Below are 20644 nucleotides of genomic sequence, written 5' to 3'. Positions count from 1 at the left end.
TTTTTTTTATTTTTTTGTACTTTTGTAAATATTATTAAGTTTTTTGTAAATGAAAAAAAGTCAACATATAGTTTTGTAATTATTTTTATTTTTTGGTAAATGGTGCAATTTCCTCTTTTATTTACATATTTGATACATATCAGATACATATCCGATATATATTTGAATAGTTTTGACAAACTGACACGTGACTGACGTATGATTCTGACGCGCGTGTCAGACGCGTTTCTGGCGTGTTTTTGACCCATTCTGACGTATTTTTGACTTTTTTTTATTTGTTTTGAGTGTGTTATGTATTGCATTCTCATTAGAAAATTATTAAATATAAAGTTTCACCTTTTTTAGATGGTGATGTAATAATAGAACTGCCTTCGTATTTTTGTAATATTGTTCCGTTTTTATATAGTTTTGTCATTTTTTCGGAATTTGGACCATTGAAATGTCTAAGAGGCCCAATCATTGTTGCAGAAGAAAATGGTTTGGACCAATTAATGGGCCAAAAGTGAGAAGTAAGACCGATTTTGTCTCCTGTTGTGGACACAGATATGGATTTCTATTTTTAAATGCAAACTTGGACTTTAATACGTTGAATTGAAAGCTGGGTTAGAACTTAGAACAGAAGAACACATTTTCCAAATAAATATATTTGAAAAAAAAATTAAAGAATAGATCAACAACACGCACAGCTTGACCTCAATAATCTTGGCTGCTTTTAATTATAAGCTTATAACATTTTAAATTTGCAGCTGCCTTGTACATATTCAATTGCATATATAATTATTGATTCCAATAAAAGAAATTAACTAATTAAATATAATAATTTTATACATAATGTTTGGTGTCATATGAATAACATATGGATCATCCGTTAAATACATGACACGTGGCATAATTAAATGTAATTAACCAATCAATAAATATAACATTAATTAGTGATATTTGTATTAGAATTTTATGCTTTTTATTGATTGAATATGACATTTAATTACATCAAGTGTCATGTATTTAATGGATAATCTATAATCTCACATGCCGAGTTAGGTTCCCGCAAGAATTTATCTAATAAGATATGAACCTGGTTCACATAATCCAGATTTACATTATATCGTACACTATTAGACAATTTTGGACGAGAAAAAGATGAATTCTTGGTGTTTTAAACAGATATTTGGACGAGAAGAAGATGAGTAAATATATATGGTTTAGGATTAGGAGGACAACATCTCCAAATATTTAAAATTTATCTTCAGTATAAGTAAAGTTGGTCATTGGTGAATGGCTCAAATACTCTTAACAGTCTACCATAAATATTCAAGATAGAAAAAGAAATTCATTAATACATCAATTTTCCTTATAAATGTATATATGTTATCAGATAAGCAAATGGATAGCTTGAATTTCAACAGTAAAAAGAACAAATGAGTACGAAAAAACTTCAACCAGTTTTTTAATAAAAAAAATACAACATACACCATTGAGTAAAACTAATTTTAAAAAATTAAATCAATGATTTTATTTATTTGCTTCTTTTTCTATTGTGAAAAATATTACATACATGAGTTGACAAGCCAACTTTACTTGAAGGGGTTATAATTAAATCCCAAACCAAGAAAAAATGAATTAAAATAAATAGAATTATTACAAAGAATTAATAAAATATGAAGAAATAACAAGACAATGAGGATTATACATGAGTATATATATCACCCATTTCTGGTAATAAACAAGTTATGTCGTCAGCTTGTAAAATGAAGAACAAATATTCTATTCACATTCAGAATAATTCAAGAACTTGAACGTGTAGTGTGAATGATAACATTGCCAGCAATGTTCATGGTGCAAATGCCGGTCCCTTGTCCGGGAATATTGGTGCATGGGTTCGGACCAGGCTTTTTCGGTTCTGTTTTTAGGGTCTGAAACACCGTTGCATCGGTTCCTAGCGGTCTCATTTCACCAAGTTGTAGAGAAGCCGAGAAAATAAATATGATCAATAGAATCGCCATTATATTTTTCTTGCAACACAAACAAAAACTCATCTTTATTTTGTAATTCGCTCAACGAAAATTTTATCGATGTGATGTTCGTATCTTTATTTTGAAAGAAATTGGAGTAAATATTGGTGTAATAAATAATCTGTGAAGAGAAATGGAGATTTTGTGCGTATATATATAGATAGACGAGCACGAGGTATGATCTTGACCGTTGATTGTGTAGTAATTTGAGTAATTCCAAGTTTTGACTAATGCATAAAGCTTTGAAACGTTGAAGCCAATTAAAGGTGGAATTGATCAACACGCTACTAGTACTAGTAGCAACGCTCTTAGGTTAATTTTGTTTGCTATGAATTTAAATAATAATAATAATAATAATAATAATATGACATCTATTATAATTAATTTAAAATTTTCTATTATAGGCTATAAAATTAGTAAAATAAAGAGAACAACTTCTATGATTTATTTAATAGTTCATTAAGTAAATATTATAAACAATTGAAATTCTATTTATGGAGTGTACTCTTAACATCATTGGAAATCAAAACTTAAATACTAAAGATACAAATATACTTAATTTACTATATTCTTTTAATCATATAGTTAAAATAAATTTAATTATTTTTAGTTTTAGCTGTAACCATTTGTTCAAATTAGAGTAGAAAAAAAGTTCCAATAAATTTTCCATATGTGTTTTCGAGAGTTTTCGGTTTCAAAACGTTTCTGAAAAAGAAAATACAATTTTATCGAAATTTCCGTACTTTCTTGCAAATTACACGTTAATTTTATGCCATAACCAAGAGATTCGGATACACTTTCGAATAGAGATTTTCTATTAGGCGCAAGCCTTCTAATGGGTAATATTCACATAAATAATATTATAGGTGATCCATATATAGCCAAAAAAGAAAAGATATAGTTGAGTTGAGAGAATTGCGAAAAGAACCCAATACTATATCAATAGATTGAGATTTTGAAACCTAATTCTTAAACCAGAATCCAAAATTCACTAATTTATGTGTTATTCATTTGTTCAATTATTTAATGTATGTTAAGAGAGAATATAAAACACACTACACCAAATCTTACCTATAGAGACGGTTTTAATTGCCTATAGGGGCGGTTTTAACCGTCTCTATAAAAACTAGGGACACTTTTCCTAACCGCCACATGAGCGTCGCCTATGTAGCCGTAGCTATAAAATAGAGACGGTTTTAGGTACCGCCGGGGTAAATATTTCGGTTGAGGCGGTTTCTAGAGACGGTTATAACCGTCCCTATAAAAAAAAGAAAAATTTATTAAAATCTAGAGACGGTTGTCTAAAACCGTCTCTGGTTATTCGTAGGGGCGGTTTGAACCGCCCCTATGAGTAAAGATAAAAAATTGAAAAAGCAGTTTCAGAAAAAGAATATTTTTCAAATAATAATTATTATACTTCAAAAACATAATCCATATGTGATACTTAAAACCTAAATATCAATAATAAAACCAAACACATAAAATTGCAATTATAATATCTATTTCATATATTCTCAATGTAATAGTCTATTTAATTCGTATCCTTAGTTGTAAAATGCAAGTTAAAGTAAAATCAATACAGTAATTTCTTGTCTAAAAATGTTATCAAAATTGAACGTGCTTCATATCTTATAGCTTTTGGTCCATAGCTTCTCCAAATCTCCATTTATATCCTTACCAATATCATATCCTACATTCACGAGAAAACTATGGATTAGAATACATTTATAGTCAAAGATTTCAAAAATTAGGATTACTTTCACTTAGCTGATTACTTTCACTTAGTTGAACCATTAAAATCTAATAATTAACGCTAAAATCGTAAAACAGCTGAAGTTACTGACAACATATCAAGCAAACAACTTGATCTGGACATCTAATTAAAAGAGACGTAGAAAAACGCATACTTTATTCATGATTTCATATATGTATTTGGACATAAATAACTTGATCTGGTTGCAGGGAAATTAAATACAAGCACTCAGATTCCAATTTCTACAAATGATGGTTGTAGGGAAATTTAAAAGAAGAAAAGAACTAAAACAAAGATCAGGCCATAAAGTACCAATCAAAAACTGAGATGCAAGCCAGAGTCCTTATCATCAAGGGGAATCAAATTAACACCATTCCAAGAAAAAAAAAATAGAAATCAGTCATATTAAGCTTTTAAAAGCACAAACCAAAAGCAAAAAGTTCACAGGCCATGGTACTATCTAACAACGTGGATGCTATGCAAGAATTTCGATATTTAAAGCTGAAGCTAATAATGAAAAGGACACCTACCAGATGATATATCAAGCTTCATTGCTAGCAAAACCATGACTTGAACGTGATGAAGCATCATGTTGCATATTTCCACCGCTACCATGACCACTAACCTGCTAATTTATAATATCAAACTAATTAATATTCTAAAGTATAATAAAATCACTTATATGTATGCAACTAACAATTTTATTAGACAAAGAAAATATACATATACCTGATTTTTGTTCAATTGTGTTGGCATCCAATGTTGTCCAGGAAACTTTTTAGATACAAAGCTTGCCAAAGCAAGTAGCGTTTGAGATACTCCTTCGTGATTGGTTGATAAGACTTCATATTTCTTGTTCACTTCTTCATATTTGGCTGTCATCTCTTGGAGTGTTTCCTTGAGTGTTTCCACTTCATTTAAGTTGCTTGAACTTGTAGAAGCGTTCCATTTTTCTCCCACATTGTAAGACGATGCTCCAAAATAACTTCTCGGGGTTGGTCCCAACCCTAAACCCCTCACACGACCATTGTGCTCTTTACCCATTACTTCTCGAAAGATTTGCTCATTAATATATTATAGTTAGTACTAATTAAAATTTAACATATTTGATTTTTAGGAAATAAGAAAAATAACTTACCATTAGATTTTTAATGCTGCCATCTACATAAGTACCGTCTTTCTTTTTATGAGTGACATCATAAAAAGTGAGTCTATCAGGAGATTCCCTTCTTTCTCCTGTAATACAATATTTGAATAATTATAGTATACTAAATCAAAAGAAAAAAGACTAACTACTTTATGGATATATACTATAACAAGTATAAGAATTAACCAACTATAAATCAGGTACACAAAAGTTGTCTGGTCAACCCTAGGTAGCAATAACACAAGCCATTGCTTTTCTCCCTAATCTATCTTCATTCCCAGCTCTAAAATTATATTTACTAAAAGACTAATAGCATAAGTATAAAAACTAACCATTGCTTTTCTCCGCCTTGCATAGCTCATCCTGCCAGAAGTATGACTATGTTTATTCTGCCGCGCATTCATAGTGTTTTTTGCACTCAATCTCTGCATAAATAAAGTACTTAATTAGGTAACACTTTAGTAAAATATGAACAAAAAGATAAAAAATAAAAGTTAACCTGACTAGACTCAGTAAACCATGATTGGACTAATGTAGGCCATTGACCCCACTTCTATATAAATCACTGTGTCTCGGTTGGACCATCCAACTTTTGTCCACCAACCAACTCATCGAAAAAAAATATTAAATTGTTTAAAAACTTAAATGAAGCAGCAGACAGATGTTAACTAGGAAAATTCGGCATTGACCTTGCTAATTCAAATTCAGCTAGATTCCTAAAACAGAAATGAGTTTGCAGGTCTCAAACTCAAGTTAAAGATTATGCAGGTGAGTTTTAATGTTGATAACTGCTTACCTAACAAAAAGGAATGGATTTATTACAATATTGGTACAAAACAAATAGAATAGAAAACAAATACAAGTTACAGTTACATGTTTCCATTTTTCACTAAAGAAACTTCAAATAAGCACTAAAAATTCAAAAACCGACATATTTAGTAAACTCCAACATCCTAAGTTTGATTCAACACAGAATACTATAGATTCATCATCAGAACATATACTTAAAACAACATAAAAATATATTTATAAGTACCTTTAGAAGAAGATATAGAGAACAAATCGACAACGAATAGAGAAAGGGAGAATGAATCGGCAACGAATAGCGAAAGGGAGAACAAATCGACAACAAATAGCAGCTGAGAAAAATCCTTCACCTGAAAGAAAATCAAAATCAGCTATAAAATCAAAATAAATTAATAAACTGTAAACATTAAAAAAAATCTATCATAGTCTAAAATATACTTATAACAAAGCATATCAAAGCTTATATATTTGAGTTGCTCAGACTGTAACTTCCAAACATATAGCACATATTACCACTATAAGTAAAATGACTCCAGGAGACATGAAAGTCCAGAGAAGACATAAAAAATCCAAATGTGCAATAACTAAGAACATAAACAAAAAGTACCTGATTTAGCTTTGCTACTTGAAAGTGTCAAAAGTAGGAGGAAACTAATCAAGTAATAAAGCAGCCACTAAGAGATATGAATAAAATGATGAATGACCTGAAAAAAGAAAATGAGAAGAGTAAAGGACCTGAAAGTGTCAAAAGTATAATGCCATCATGCTCCTTCAAAGATGTTATACAGGGATTCATATTATATTAATATTAACATACCAAGTTAAAATTTAGAAATCTTAAAATTTGAATGATAATTAGACAATTAGGGTATTACAAACCAGTTCATTCTCATTCAAACATAATCACATCTAAATTGGTATAAACACAAAATTTATTTAGAAAATACTAAACATTAATCTCATTTCCATATTAATTATATTTTCAAACAGAATTGTTAAGTTGAAATGAATTTCAATGAACAAAACGAAGAAACGGCAGTAGAAATATAAAGTAAGAGGACACAAAAATTAAAAGATAAGAGCAATGTATTAAACCTAAAACAAAATCAAAATTAATTGATTAAAACCTAAAATAAAATTAAAATTAATTGATTAAAACCTAAAACAAAAATCAAAATCAACTTTAATCTTGCTTCTATACCTCAATTGATGAAAAAATCATGTGGCAATCTAAAAATTATAGCTTCAGATCCAATTTTGACCTAAAAATCCATTAAAAAAAACATTCCTTGGATATTCGTTTGATCTTCACCATCGAACTAGATCCCAAGATGCTCCATTAATGGAAGAAGATGAGAGAAAATTCAAAAGATCGTATTTCTAAAACATTTAAAATTTATGGCTGAAGCAGAGAGAACAAAAGATTTTGAGTAAATCGTATTTCTAAAACCTATTCACTTCATTTATGTTTCCTTTTTTACCCTTAGTATATGTAGAGACGGTCTAAACCATCTTTATATACCTACGAATATTAGAACTGCCTCTACTTAACGCCGTTCGTTTTACTTCAATAGAAAAAAGAGACGTTTATATAAACCATCTCTGCTAATTCGTTGCTAAAACCAACATTTGGTGTAGTGACAGATTGAAGAAGAAAGTGAATTGGCTAAATGAATCAGATAGTTTGTTCATTAAACAAAGTTTCATATATATACAAGATGCTGAGCTCGTTAAAGCTAGAATACAAATTGAAATAGAAAATAAATATTTCTAACTAATTTATTTAACCAACTTATCTTTACACTCTCCCTCAAGAGATTATTAATGCTCATCATACTTAATAAGCAAAGGAACACATGACTGGGAATTTCAGTGAAAATGTCAGCTAGCTAGTTGTTGTGCAGTAGAAATATACCGAGGTTTAATAATATCGGTTTGAATCTTCCCGAATGAAATGACAATCCCGCTCAATATGTTCTGTTCTCTCGTGAAAAATTGTATTGGTGCACGTGAAGAACAGACACATTGTCATATAAAAAATACACTATAGCAAATGCTGAATGTAATTGTACCACGTGGCATGCCATTATAGATAGGTCTTCATTTTACATGATGAACTAATTTCACCTAAAAAATTCTCATGAAGTAAACTTAAGCCCTCAACGGTTCAATTTATTGTAATGTGCGTTTCCATATATTATTGAACTTTTGCTACACACCCTAGTTTGTCTAAGATTTTCAAGTTAGAAAGGAAATCCGTCGGAAATGCCTGTAACCTAATTAAAAAGCAAAACAAAACTACAAAAATACACAATTGAGTAAAAATATATTAAAAAATTAAATCAATCATTTTATTATTTGTTCTCATTGAGAAAAATGTTACATACATAAGTTGACAATCCAACTTTACTTGAAGGGGTTATGATTAATTCCCACACCAAGAAAAAAATGAAATAAAAGAAATAGAATTATTACAATGAATGAATAAAATAGGAAGAAATAACAAGACAATGAGGATTAGACATCAGCATATATACCACCATTTCTGGTAATACAAAATTTGTGTCGTTAGCATGTAAATGAAGAACTAAAATTCTATCCATATTTCAAGAACTTGAATGTGCACTGCGAACAATGACATTGCCCGCAATATTCATGGTGCATATTCCGGTCCCTTGTCCAGGAATATAGGTGCAGGGGTTCGGACCAGGCTTTTTTGGTTCCGTTTTTAGGGTCTGAAACACCGTTCCACCGTTTCCTAACGGTCTCATTTCACCAAATTGTAGAGAAGCCGAGAAAATGAATATGATCAATAGAACCGCGGACATGTTTTTCTTGCAAAACGAACAAAAACCCATCGTACTTCTTAATTTGCTCAACGGATATTATTATCGATGTACGTACGTATATATATTTTGAAAGAAATGGGAGTAAATGTTGATGTAATATAATTAATTGATGAAGAGAAATGGAGAGTATGTGAGTATATATATAGATGAGATATAGAGAGAGCATTGAGGTATATGATCTTGACCGGTCATTTTTGTAGTAATTTGAGTAATTCCAAGTTTTGACTATGTTGAAGCCAATCAAAGGTAGAATTTATCAACACACGTTACTTGGCTTGGACCCTAAACAGTCCTATTGTGGAGAACACACATAAAATTATCAATCTTTTGGATTCGGTATATATGGTTTAGTTTAACGTTGAATTTTGAAAGTTTATCATTTAATTTGTTATTATATTTGCAATCTAATCATATACTACATAGATCGTAAGTTTATATAATTAAGGATTAATTCATTTTCAGATTCTTAAACTATATCACTTTTGTTTGTGTCGTTCTTAAAATAAATTATTTTTTCTGGTTCTTCAATTTAGTGAAAACACATTTTTAAGTTCTTGAATGGCGAAAATGACGCCGTTTTGTCATATTAGAAAATGCAAATAGTTATTCTAACTGGCATCGTTTTCGTCATTAAGGGACTTAAACATGCATTTTTGCTAAATTGAAGAACCAGAAATGAACAATATTTAATATAAGGACCAGATAATAAAATTTAAGGATCTGAAAATGGGTTAGCTATAATTAAATATTGGACATGATTCTATATCACCGGATTATACATATTTAGTATATTTTTTTTTTTTGATAAGAACATATTTAGTATATTTAATTTGAACATCTAAATATATTTTTTTATTATAATATCTTTGAATTTTACTTAACTCAACCTAAATATATATAAATTATAATTGAATGTTCAAATTGAAAATATGAAATTTCATATAGTGAAGAACGTAAATCACGAGTGTTTTTAGCTATCGGGGGGGATGAAACCCCAGCAATGTCATATAGTGAAGAACGTAAATCACGAGTTTTTGTTTACATTACTTTGGCTCCAAATTTATGTACTATGCCTTGATTAATTGGCTAATTGAGGTCAAACCGAAGTTAAAAATTGTTCAAATAATTAAAATATTTTAATTAAAACCGTAAGCCATTAGTTCATATTTCATGAAATTGAGCTTTTACGTGGGAGATAGGCATGACTCTTATACAAGTATACAATTTTGGATCTTGCAGAGTTTTCTTATAACTCTCGGATTGACCACATATTTTACATCATAACCTCTATAGAATAATATTATTTGAGAAATTAATATATTATTTTTTAAATACTAGTATTACGTGTTTCTACAACCCCATTCTCATCATAAATTAATAATTTAGAAAATTTTTACATATATATTTACTTTTATGATACAAAAAAATTAAATAATTGCAATGAACAAATTTATGCATGTCATCAACTGAAAATATAAAAGACTATTTTTTCTGTTATGAGGAAATGTATAAGGACTTAAATTAAAATTTTCTTCTGATCTTGTAATCCATGATCAATGAAATCCAACCTAGTTTTGTAATAAATTTACCTTCTAATTTTATTAATTAATATCAATTTATCTATATTTGCTATAAATTAATCCTCTAAATTTATTTTTAAAATTGAAGAATTTAATTAGTTGACCATAAGCTGCAAATTCATGAAAGAACTTAACATTTAATCGAATTATAAGCTTGTGAAAATAATATTTTTATGATTCATAATTCTTCAAATCAAAAACCTAAAACATTAGATTGGTTGGGCTGAGGCCCAAGCCCACCATTCTAGCATTCATGTCTAGAGGTCTGCATATAATAGCTTTTCATTTAAAATAATAAAAATCAAAGCAATAAATAGTACAAAATTATTATCGTAAATTCACAAATTATAAAGAGAAAATTACAAGAATGGGCTGAATGTGGGCTTTTTTTACAAAAATGCTAAGGCTTCCATATTCTTTCATCAGTGCTAACTTTTTCTTTACATTTTGGAGCTAATAATGGTAAAATATTACAATCTATACCTAAATGATCCTTGGCTTACACTTGTCACCTTTGATTCATTTTTTCATAAATCTAACACATGTTGCACTTCTTCTTCTTTTTTACTCTTTCTATTTTTGTATTTTTTCCATTAAAGTTGCCATTTTTTCATGCACTGCATAATTAAACAGCTTTTTTTACCATTTTTTTAATACATTGCACAATCACAGTAAATTTTCCATCTTTAACATAAGCAGAGAAAATCAAATCTAAAAAAATTCGAAATTCACCATCACGACAATGAAATAGGTAATTTAAGCTTTATATTTATTTCCGGCATTAGTCTAATAAATTTAAAAAGTTAACTAAAACGGTTTTATAACTTGTCAACTGTGTAACTAAATTTAGTTGAGCAGTAATCGTGATTCCATACTATTTTGTAAATTAGCATTAATGGTTTGTTTATCATTTAAAACTGAAAAATCCTCGAAATAAGCAGCGAACAATAAAAACCTAACACTGTTGAAACTCAAACCTTATTAGAAAAGACGTTTTTTTCTTAATTTATGCAACTCTTTTTTTGGCATTTGCTTCTTGAATTGGGACTTAATTTCATGCTGCAAGCCCTCCCCTTCCAACTTTTTGCATTCTATTTTGTTTTCCAGTTTTCTGGATAATGCATGGTGTATATGTGTTTCAATACATTTTTGTACTCAGGTAATTGTGTTACTGAATTGTCCTTTTATTTTGCCGAGAAACTTGTTTGGTTTGGTCCATCCTTATTGAGGTCAAAGCTTTTAGACTAAACAAATTTGTTCATATAACATCTGTAGTGGTGAACGATTGAGATCTAATATTACTAGTTTTAGTAATTTTAATCTAAATACTTTTATTTATTTTAAAATTAAATTTAAATCTTCAATTAAATATTACTAGTTTTAGTCATTGCTCATCTTTTTTTAAATAAAAAACACCTCTAATTTTAAGTAATTTTTGTCGTATTTTGAACTTTCTCTCTATAAAATAATTGTAATATATATACTTGTATCAATGATATATTAAATTATGTTTTGTAGGTTATTTAAATTGATTTAGAGATGAAAATTATGTTATTAATTATATTAATTTATTTCAATTCTTAACAATATAATAATTTAACTTTTTTTTTAGTGGCAATGCATTTCTTTCAAAAATATGATCACACTGCAAATGTTAAAGTGATGTATTATTTTATGCATTCATATGTATCAGCCATTTATATTATTTAAGAGATGTATTATTTTATGTATTCATATGTATCATCTATTTATATTATTTAAGAGATGTATTATTTTTTATTTTTTTATACATTATGTGATATAAATATATTATTATTTGCTAACATCTCTTATGTGCTTTTCTTATTTGTAGTTTATGGTTTCAACAGTGTCTTTAGTATATAATTTTTTTTAGAAAATATATTTAAATTGTCTCTAAGATGTATGAAACATGTATTTAAGTTGTCCCTCATACATTATTGATACATCTCTGATACATCGTGGGATAAAGATGTAGAGGAGGAGATTGGAACTTTCAAGAGGGCTAGTGTTTACGTGTTGCCAGTCAGAAGAATTGTGAAAGTTCTTTGCAACCAAACCTCATTAACCTTGTCATTCAATCCATTTGCTGGAAGTGTATAAATTTATTTGTTTTATTAAAAATGACAGTATATTTATTTAAAAAATATGATAGCACTTCGAATGAGAAAGCAATGTATTATTTATGTATTTAAGATTTATCATGTCTAAGATATATTTTTTCCAATAAGTTTCATTAATAGTATGTGACTGTCTTCGAGATATATCTTGAATACATATCAGATACATATATTATACATATCAGATGCATGTCAGAAACAGCCTAAATACATTTATTTTTAAATATATATTAATTCATTAAAAGTGTTTGACATGTTTCTTAGATGTATTTATTAGATAAATTTTTAAAATATAAAATATATATGATAAATATATTTTTGATATGCGTCTTCTCGTTAATGGTGGTAACTCAATGCCTTTTAGATACATTTTCGGTACATCTCCTATACAGTTTCGATACATCTCGAATACGTCGTCAATACATATCAGAAACAGCTCAAAGAATATTTAAATATATATTATATAAATATATATATGTCTTTTAGATGTATTTTTAGATACATCTTTCATATACAAATAAAACATGATAAATATATAATTGATACGTATTATTGATAAATAATTTCTACAATTTACAGAGCATATGGCGTATTTTTTATTTTTATATATGTTGTAGAGAAATTTCAACTACTCGTAAGTTATATATTTAGTGCGTTAAATATATAACTCAAATACAAATACAATACATATTCGACACATCTTTTGTACATATCAGAAATAGTTTAGACGTATTGTTTTATTTTGAATTTTTAAAAAACTTTTAATGTTAATATTTATGTATTTTGATTATTAATTTATGTAATATGTAGTGCATTGAAGAAAGTTTTTTTAAATAAATCAACATTATATATGTGTTTGTGTGTGTGTGTGTGTCTTTTAGATGTATTTGTTAGATACATCTTTCATATACAATTAAAACATAATAAATATATCCTTACTACGTATCATTAATAAATATTTTATACAATTTACAGAGCATGTGACATTTTTTATTTTAATATATGTTATTGATACATTTCAACTACCTGTAAATTATATATTCAATGCGTTAAATATACAACTCAAACGAATTTAAATAAAAGAATTATTTATTTCAAAAGTTAAAATAGTAATTAACAAAAGAACAATGCAAGCATCAAACATGTAATAGGAAGACACATTTTTTTATAGATACTTTTTTGTAACATAATTTATGTAATTTTAAAATATATAATACATGTATCTTTTAATTTAAAATATATTATATAGACACCATAGAGGCATATAAATAATGAATATAAATAATATATATGTGTGTGTTTATATATTTATATTGTTTTAAAAATAAAGAAAAATGATAATCAAATATATTTCTGATACATTGCGGATACATAACATATACATAAATGATACATGTTTAAATATTTAACGTGTGACTGATACATTTTATGACACGCGCGTCAGGCGCATGTCTGAGCGCGCGTCTGGCGCATATCTGACGCGTTTCTGACGCGTTTTGACCAAATTTGACACGTTTTTGACTTTTTTTCCATTTGTTTTGAGTGTGCCATGTGTTGCATCCTTATTGGAAAGGTATTAGATGTAAAGTTTTAATTTTTTTAGGTGGTGATGTAATATTTCAGCAAACTTAGCATTTTTGTTATTTTCTTCCTCTTTTTGAATAGTTTTGTCATTTACTCAATTATAAACATTACATTTCAGTCACGTTTTTTAAAAGTTGATAAACATATACATCAATTATTAGTTATTGGCGAATCGATACAATGATTGAGAAATCGAAAAAAATTAATGACGAGAAAGCCGGAGTTGGCAACATCATTTGCATATCAAAACCCTTCATTTTGAGTATATGGCTTCCATGTCATCAATTTTTGTTGAATATTTTACCAAAACAGTACAGTAAACCCTCTAATAGTTAATATTCAATAAATTAATAATTCTAATAATTAATAAAAAAATGAAAAAACTAACTTCGTTCCACGTCGGATAATTAATAATTCTATTATTTAATAATTAATAAAATTTAAAATATATTTTATATGAATATTAATTATTAGAGAAATTTTTATAGAGAAATATATAATAATTAATAATTTATTTGGGGCAACATTAATCTTGATCCGTAAGGTGGAAACCAAATACCATCAAATTGTGATTTTTTTGTTCATTTGAAAAAAATTCAAGAAAAATTATTAGATGAAAGCATCCTTAGTGTTTAAAAAGATATTAAAAATTATTTTATTTTATAAATACAATTTTTTGATAATTATTTTTTTGTTTATTATCAGATTAATATTTTTTAAACTGAATATAAAGTTATTTCTTTTGAATTGAGTGATTGTGAAATGTATTTAGTTGGTTTTTTATAATATTAATATTAAATCTACGAATGCAGATGTTTTAAAATATGTTTTATAGTTTTTATAATTTTTCCTATACAACAATAAATTAATAATTCTAGTAATTAATAAATTTTTGATCTACTATGTATATTAATTATTAGAGGGTCGACCGTAGTTGGTATATATATTTACCAACTTTTTAAAAAAATGATTAAATTGCAAAAATTGTATATTTCGTTAATTTAACAATACCAATAACCCCACAAAATTAATCACAGAAATTTGGAAAATTCTGCAAAGTATTCACATCTAAATTTTCAATTGCCTGAAATATTTTCAGTTTCTTCCCAAGATCTCTTGTTACTAAAATTCTGATTGAGTTCTTGGATTTTCATATAACATTAAGCAAAAATCAAAACAGGTAATGCAATCCCTTTAATTTTAGAGACACAAGTTCATACATGATACAACAGCATAGAGTTAGACTACACATAACAATCATGGAGTAGATTCAGCTTATGAACACCAAAACTATACATACAGTGCAATCATTTAGAAAGGGCCGCCTCGAGTTTCTCCTTCAACTGCTCAGCACCACCGCTTTGAGTCCGGATCGAGAACGTGTGAATAATCTTATCATTTTCCCCTGGAGAGACATCACATTGCTGAGGTGTAACTTCTTGCTCTTTGAATGTTTCTAGGATGCTCGAAACTGGGTGACCATCCAAGGGGCAACTCACCCTCACAACGGCATCGTCCTGTCGTGCCTGGAAATCGATCTCTGGTATCGGACATTGCTTTTGCGGATTGTTTGACATCTCCTTTTCAGTTTCCATAACTCTAATCTTCATCTGGAGATCGGTGATGAAAGTAATAGCATCACCGAGCAGAGAGGCCTTATCCATTTTAGAGATATTAGGGACAACGGCTCTCAATGCGTAGAATCTTTGATTAAGCTTCTCTCTTCTTTGTCGCTCTGCTTCTACGTGATTTAGAGGCTCTTCTCTCCCATTTGCAGGCTTTCTACCTCTCTTCCTCGGTTTCTGGTCGTCTAGTGGAGATGAGGAGTCATCCTTACGCTGCTCCAAACCAGCAACCATTGTTTCACCACTGAAACCCGAAACACTCGTTTGATTCAGATGGGGGAACCGTTTTGCTTCGTTAATGTCCCTTTGGCGGCCATTAGAAGTGCTTCCGTAGACTAAATTAGTGCCTATTGCTTCCGAAAGAGATTCTCCGGTAAAAACAAACTCATCTTCGACTTTCGGAGAGAAATTAATGCTAATTGATCTAGATCTCGAGCCACCTAGACTTAGTTCACGCCCAAATATCTTAGGGAAAGCCTTTGCCTGTACGGCATTTGATCCCCCAAATATGGCATTTGCTTGCTCCCCAACATTGAGTTCTTCGGGAATTGATTTGATCGAACCAAGCTCCACAACTCCATACTTAACAGGCAGAAATGCTACTGTTTGAAATCCAGCCGATCTAGCTAAAACTGATCTCGGCCTAAAGCGCTCTAAACAAGTAACCATATCCGACGTCCAGAACGATCTACCAGACTTATAAGACTCTGTAGGACCATACAATGAATCACCCCGAAATATGAAATACATCGACGTAAGGTAAAACATTTCCACATCCGAAACAACACCCAAATTGGCTGCATAACTATCAACATTCGACGTGTTAAAGCAAGAATGAAGCTTCTGAAGCACACGCTTCTTCGTCTCATTTTTCTTCTCATCTCCCTCCAATTTCCCGCCCCCAACAGAACGCCCCTCTCCACCTCCACCACTCTTCGTGTTCCGGCAAACCCCATCCCCCCAAGTCAAAACAAAACCCCCAGATTTCAAACTCGAAGCACACCAGAAAATCGCATAGCTCCAATTGGAACCATCAACAAGCTGATTTAACCCCTCAAGCAAACCTAAACTACTCGGCGGCGAAACCAAATCCGCCAACACATTATTAGAACCCGATGAGATAAGAAACTCACAGGCCTCAGCACCAATTATAGACTCCATCATGGCCTTCTCTTCATTTCCCCAAAATTTCTCACCTCCCATAACTTTTTTTTCTCACACAAAAGCGCCAGATTATCAAAATTCTCACAAATACTAATAATAATAATCAAACTCACAATAAACTTAAAAACTAAAATTTCAGCAAACCAGCCAATTCACGTGATACCCGACAATTTTAACACAAGTATATTACAATTGCAATAAATTTTGAGCTAATTAAGTGTTATTATTACAGTATTGGATAATCAGAAGTGACAGTTAAATAGAAGCTCAGACTAGGATGCTTACCAGAGAGAAGACAAGTATGGGACTGTGTGTAATTAGTAAACTTGAGGTTTAAGATTCTTGAATTTCTAAGATTTTTGAGATTAGATCTGAATTCTAGGGTTTTTTTGCTAAATTGGCCCCCAAATTGGGTTTGTGTTTTGTAATTGTACGAATGGTGGTACCAACGGTATGAACTCTGTGTTTGCCATTTGGCATTTTGGATTTGTCTTTTGTCACGTTCTTACCACGTTGAACATGGGACCATAATAAATACTATAAATATATTTGAATTCACCATTTATTTTCATAAAATATGATTTAACGCATATTTGGATCTTTATACTATTACGGTTAATTTTTATATTAAAAATACCTATATACTATCGACTTTACATTATCACTTTTAGTGATTGAATCCTACCGTCTATTTTTGTCCATACAATCATTGAGTTCGTTTCTAATAGAAGTAGATTGAAAAGAATAAAAAAAATTAGTGTGTTTATAATTAGTGTAGTGATTTAATGTGGATATTTTATGAGAGAATTAGAGAATTACCTAAATAAGAAAAATATTAGCAATTACCTACCATAAAGTTTGGACTTGATTTACATAACTACCTGTGTCAGCCATTTATTTTTATACGCTATCCTATTTGTTTTTATACCTAAAAAATACTCCACCTGTTTTTATCATAACAAACTTTTTCTTTCTTCTCAAAACTTTTATCTCATTTTTTCTTTTCTTTTTCAGATCTCAAATTTCACTATTTCTTCTTTCATATTCTGTCAGATATTTTTGAATTACTGCTTCATTATTCAAAATTATACATTACGATCAATAAAAACTGCGGATTCAGTGAAAAAAAGGATATAGAATTGTTCAATCGAATTATTTTACAGTTTTAGTATGTTTAATTAGGTTTCAAAGATTTTTGAGATGTTTAAATAGTTTAAAACATAATAAAAATTATATAACAGTTGCAAACTGTTTCATTCGCTTATATTTCAATTACGGTTTCAAATACAGTTTCAATTACGGTTTCAAACCGTTTACAAAGGTTTCAAACAGTCTAAAACAATTTCTAAAAAACGCTTTTAAACAGTCTAAAAAATAACAGTTTCGAACAGTTTTAAAAAACAGTTTCGAACCGTTTACAAAGGTCTCAAACTGTCTAAAACAAATTCCAAAAAATACTTTCCAATAGTTTATAAAATAACAGTTTTAAATAGTCAAACAGTTTCAAACCGTTTACATAAAAAATAACAGTTTCAAACCATTTACAAAGGTTTCAAACAGTATAAAACAATTGCAAACCGTTTCCAAAGATCTCAACCAGTCTAAAACAGTTTCTAAAAAATACTTTAAAACAGTTTAAAAAATAACAGTTTCAAACAGTATAAAACAGTTTCAAACCGTTTACAAAGGTTTCGAACAGTATAAAACAGTTTCAAACGATTTTTAAAATTAATTTAAAATATTTGAAAACCAGATCAAAGTATCATTAATGAAGAACATTATGATTTTTTCAAAAAGAATTGTCAAAAAATCCAAAAAACGATGCTACAATAATTTAAAACAACATAAAAAAAAAGTAGAAGAAGAAAAAGAAGAGAAGAAGAAATTTCTCATTTATCACCGTCATATTATGTCTTAAATTTTTTTTTATTCAAATTTTTTTATCTTAAAGTTCATTTGTATAATGTGGAAAATAGAAAAAGCAGATTCGAAAAAAACGAAGAAAAAAAAATTGCAGAGGAAAGAAGAAGAAGAAAAAGAAGAAGAAGAGAGAAAAAAAGAAGAGAGAGAAAAAAGAAAAAATGAGAATGAAGAGAGAGAAAAGGAGAGAGAAAAGAAAAAAACGGAAAGAAAGAGAAAAGAGAAAAAGGAGAGAGAAAAAAAAGGAAAAATGAGATATGTATGTGTTTAAAAGAAAGAGAGTAAAAATATAAATAAATTATTTTGCTAATTGAGGTACAACTAAAAATAATAAAAAAATAAAGTAAAAAAATAAATTTTTGAAATTGAGGTATTTAGAACAAATAAGTTAAAAAGGGAGTGTTTTGTGCAAATTCCTCATATTTTATAGTACATAAGCTCAATCGTCAAAGTGTGAGTGTGAGGGTTCAAACATGTGTTATTTCAAAAAGTATTTATTTTAATTTATTTTAGATATATAAATTAGCAGATGAAATACAGTTTTTACATGTAGTTGGGAACTTACGATAAACAATTTGTTTCTTTTTTTATTAACTAGTTTTGCATTACGTGCTATGCACGTGGCTCGTAACGTAACTCGTCAATGAACATATTAGTAAATTTATTATAATTATATCAATTTTTTTATTTATAATCAATATTAATTTAGTTAAGAATTTTTGTAAAAATAAATATAATATATTCGGTTATTAATTTTTTTTCATTCTGAATTTATTCTTCTTTTCGTTTTATAATAACTATAATTAAATAATTCAGTTAATTTTATTAATAGTATTTTTAAAAATAATAAGATAAAAATTTAAATAATTATATATTGACCAAATACAGTATTTTAATTTTATAGTTCAATCAAACTAAAAGATAGGTATTCCTACTAATTTGGAGACAATTTAGTTATTTTTTACATACTAAAAACTAAATTGGAGATAATTTAGCTACCTATTCTAATTAGGACTTTAATTACAATAGTGATTAATTAAATAATTAATTAGTTAATGACTATAAAACCTTTATTTAGTAGTAAACTGAAAAGGATTATTCAGTAAATTTGCCTGTCCCCCCATCCGTGCTTTTACCTAATAACCCTTTCTAATTTATTAGTTAATTAGGTGTTTTAGTAATTTGCTAATTGACTATAATTAAATTAGATATTTAACTAAAAAGTAGCTACTTTTTAGTAATGTACAATTGTTATAAATTAAACTACCAACTTAATCTCTTCCACTACCATTTTAAGAAAAATTCGAAAATTCCAAACTCAAAGCCGACCATAGTGAAATAAATTGCAGCATAATATATACGTGTAAATGATCTGATTAATTTTGTTTTAGTTAGTTCCATATAAATAGGAAGTTTGATTATGTATTATGGAATATCTAGATGTTAACAATTTATTTAGTTTTACCTATAAGTTTTACGTGTTACATTATTAATTATAGGTAAAACTAAATAACATTAGGCACCGTTTGGATTGAGGGTTTTTAAAATCCATAAATTTTAGCAAAATCGATGGATTTTAAATCAATGGAATTTAAATCCATAGATTTTAAAATTCCATCGTTTGGATTGAATATAAAATCAATGGATTTTTAATATTATTTATGGAAAATAATAAATAGTATAACAATCCATCATCTATAAAAAATGGTGGATTTGGACTTTCCCACCTAATAGGTGGGAAATCAAAACCCTCAAAAATGATGGATTGTAGAAAATATGGGAATTTGTAAATCCATGGATTCTATTAATTTTTTTTCTAGGCAAACGATAGATTTTATCCAAATCCATGGATTGTTTAGAATCCATTGTTTAGAATCCATCAATCCAAACGGTGCCTAGAGATATTATAGTAGTTTACTCTATCAAGTAATTAAAGTAGTATTTCAATTATATTCTACTTCTAATAATTTATTATTATTTAAATTTTACTTTAATTAGTAAATGACTACAAAACTTTTAACAAAGTGAATAATTAATTAAAAATATAAAAGAACTATTAGATAAA

At 28.5% G+C, this 20644-nt stretch overlaps 2 protein-coding genes and 1 long non-coding RNA gene across 4 annotated transcripts; all 3 read right to left on the bottom strand.

Annotated features, from left to right (window-relative positions):
- Positions 1 to 3496: 3496 nt before the first annotated feature.
- Positions 3497 to 4996, bottom strand: LOC126653730 (uncharacterized). 2 transcript variants are annotated; one of them, XM_050347662.2, is made up of 3 exons: positions 4495 to 4996; positions 4296 to 4393; positions 3497 to 3702 (listed from the first exon to the last, which is right to left on the bottom strand). In XM_050347662.2, exons 1-2 carry the CDS (start codon positions 4807 to 4809, stop codon positions 4307 to 4309), a joined length of 402 nt encoding a protein of 133 aa, XP_050203619.1. In that variant the 5' UTR covers positions 4810 to 4996; the 3' UTR covers positions 3497 to 3702; positions 4296 to 4306. The 2 variants fall into 2 exon arrangements, with proteins under 2 accessions (XP_050203619.1, XP_055962420.1); XM_056106445.1 differs by having other exon boundaries at positions 4296 to 4390.
- A 958-nt stretch (positions 4997 to 5954) lies between these two features.
- Positions 5955 to 7220, bottom strand: LOC126653731 (uncharacterized). Its single transcript, XR_007632305.2, has 3 exons — positions 6921 to 7220; positions 6327 to 6423; positions 5955 to 6069 (listed from the first exon to the last, which is right to left on the bottom strand). It is a non-coding gene; the product is annotated as an uncharacterized LOC126653731 (long non-coding RNA).
- Positions 7221 to 15051: 7831 nt separating this feature from the next.
- LOC126688178 (transcription factor bHLH3) lies at positions 15052 to 17135 on the bottom strand. Its single transcript, XM_050382787.2, has 2 exons — positions 16945 to 17135; positions 15052 to 16700 (listed from the first exon to the last, which is right to left on the bottom strand). Exon 2 carries the CDS (start codon positions 16696 to 16698, stop codon positions 15178 to 15180), a length of 1521 nt encoding a protein of 506 aa, XP_050238744.1. The 5' UTR covers positions 16699 to 16700; positions 16945 to 17135; the 3' UTR covers positions 15052 to 15177.
- Positions 17136 to 20644: the final 3509 nt, after the last annotated feature.

This window comes from Mercurialis annua, linkage group LG6 (genome assembly GCF_937616625.2).
Source record: "Mercurialis annua linkage group LG6, ddMerAnnu1.2, whole genome shotgun sequence".
In the NCBI taxonomy this organism is placed as follows: domain Eukaryota; kingdom Viridiplantae; phylum Streptophyta; class Magnoliopsida; order Malpighiales; family Euphorbiaceae; genus Mercurialis; species Mercurialis annua.
This window is presented reverse-complemented; position numbering and strand designations above follow the sequence as displayed.

Excerpts from the sequence above, each read along its gene's own strand:
- LOC126688178 (XM_050382787.2), bottom strand. The coding sequence starts at position 16,698 with ATGGGAGGTGAGAAATTTTGGGGAAATGAAGAGAAGGCCATGATGGAG.
- LOC126653730 (XM_050347662.2), bottom strand. The coding sequence starts at position 4,809 with ATGGGTAAAGAGCACAATGGTCGTGTGAGGGGTTTAGGGTTGGGACCA. Across the intron at positions 4,394-4,494 it reads CACAATTGAACAAAAATCAG|CAGGTTAGTGGTCATGGTAG; the intron begins GTATATGTATAT and ends ATTATAAATTAG.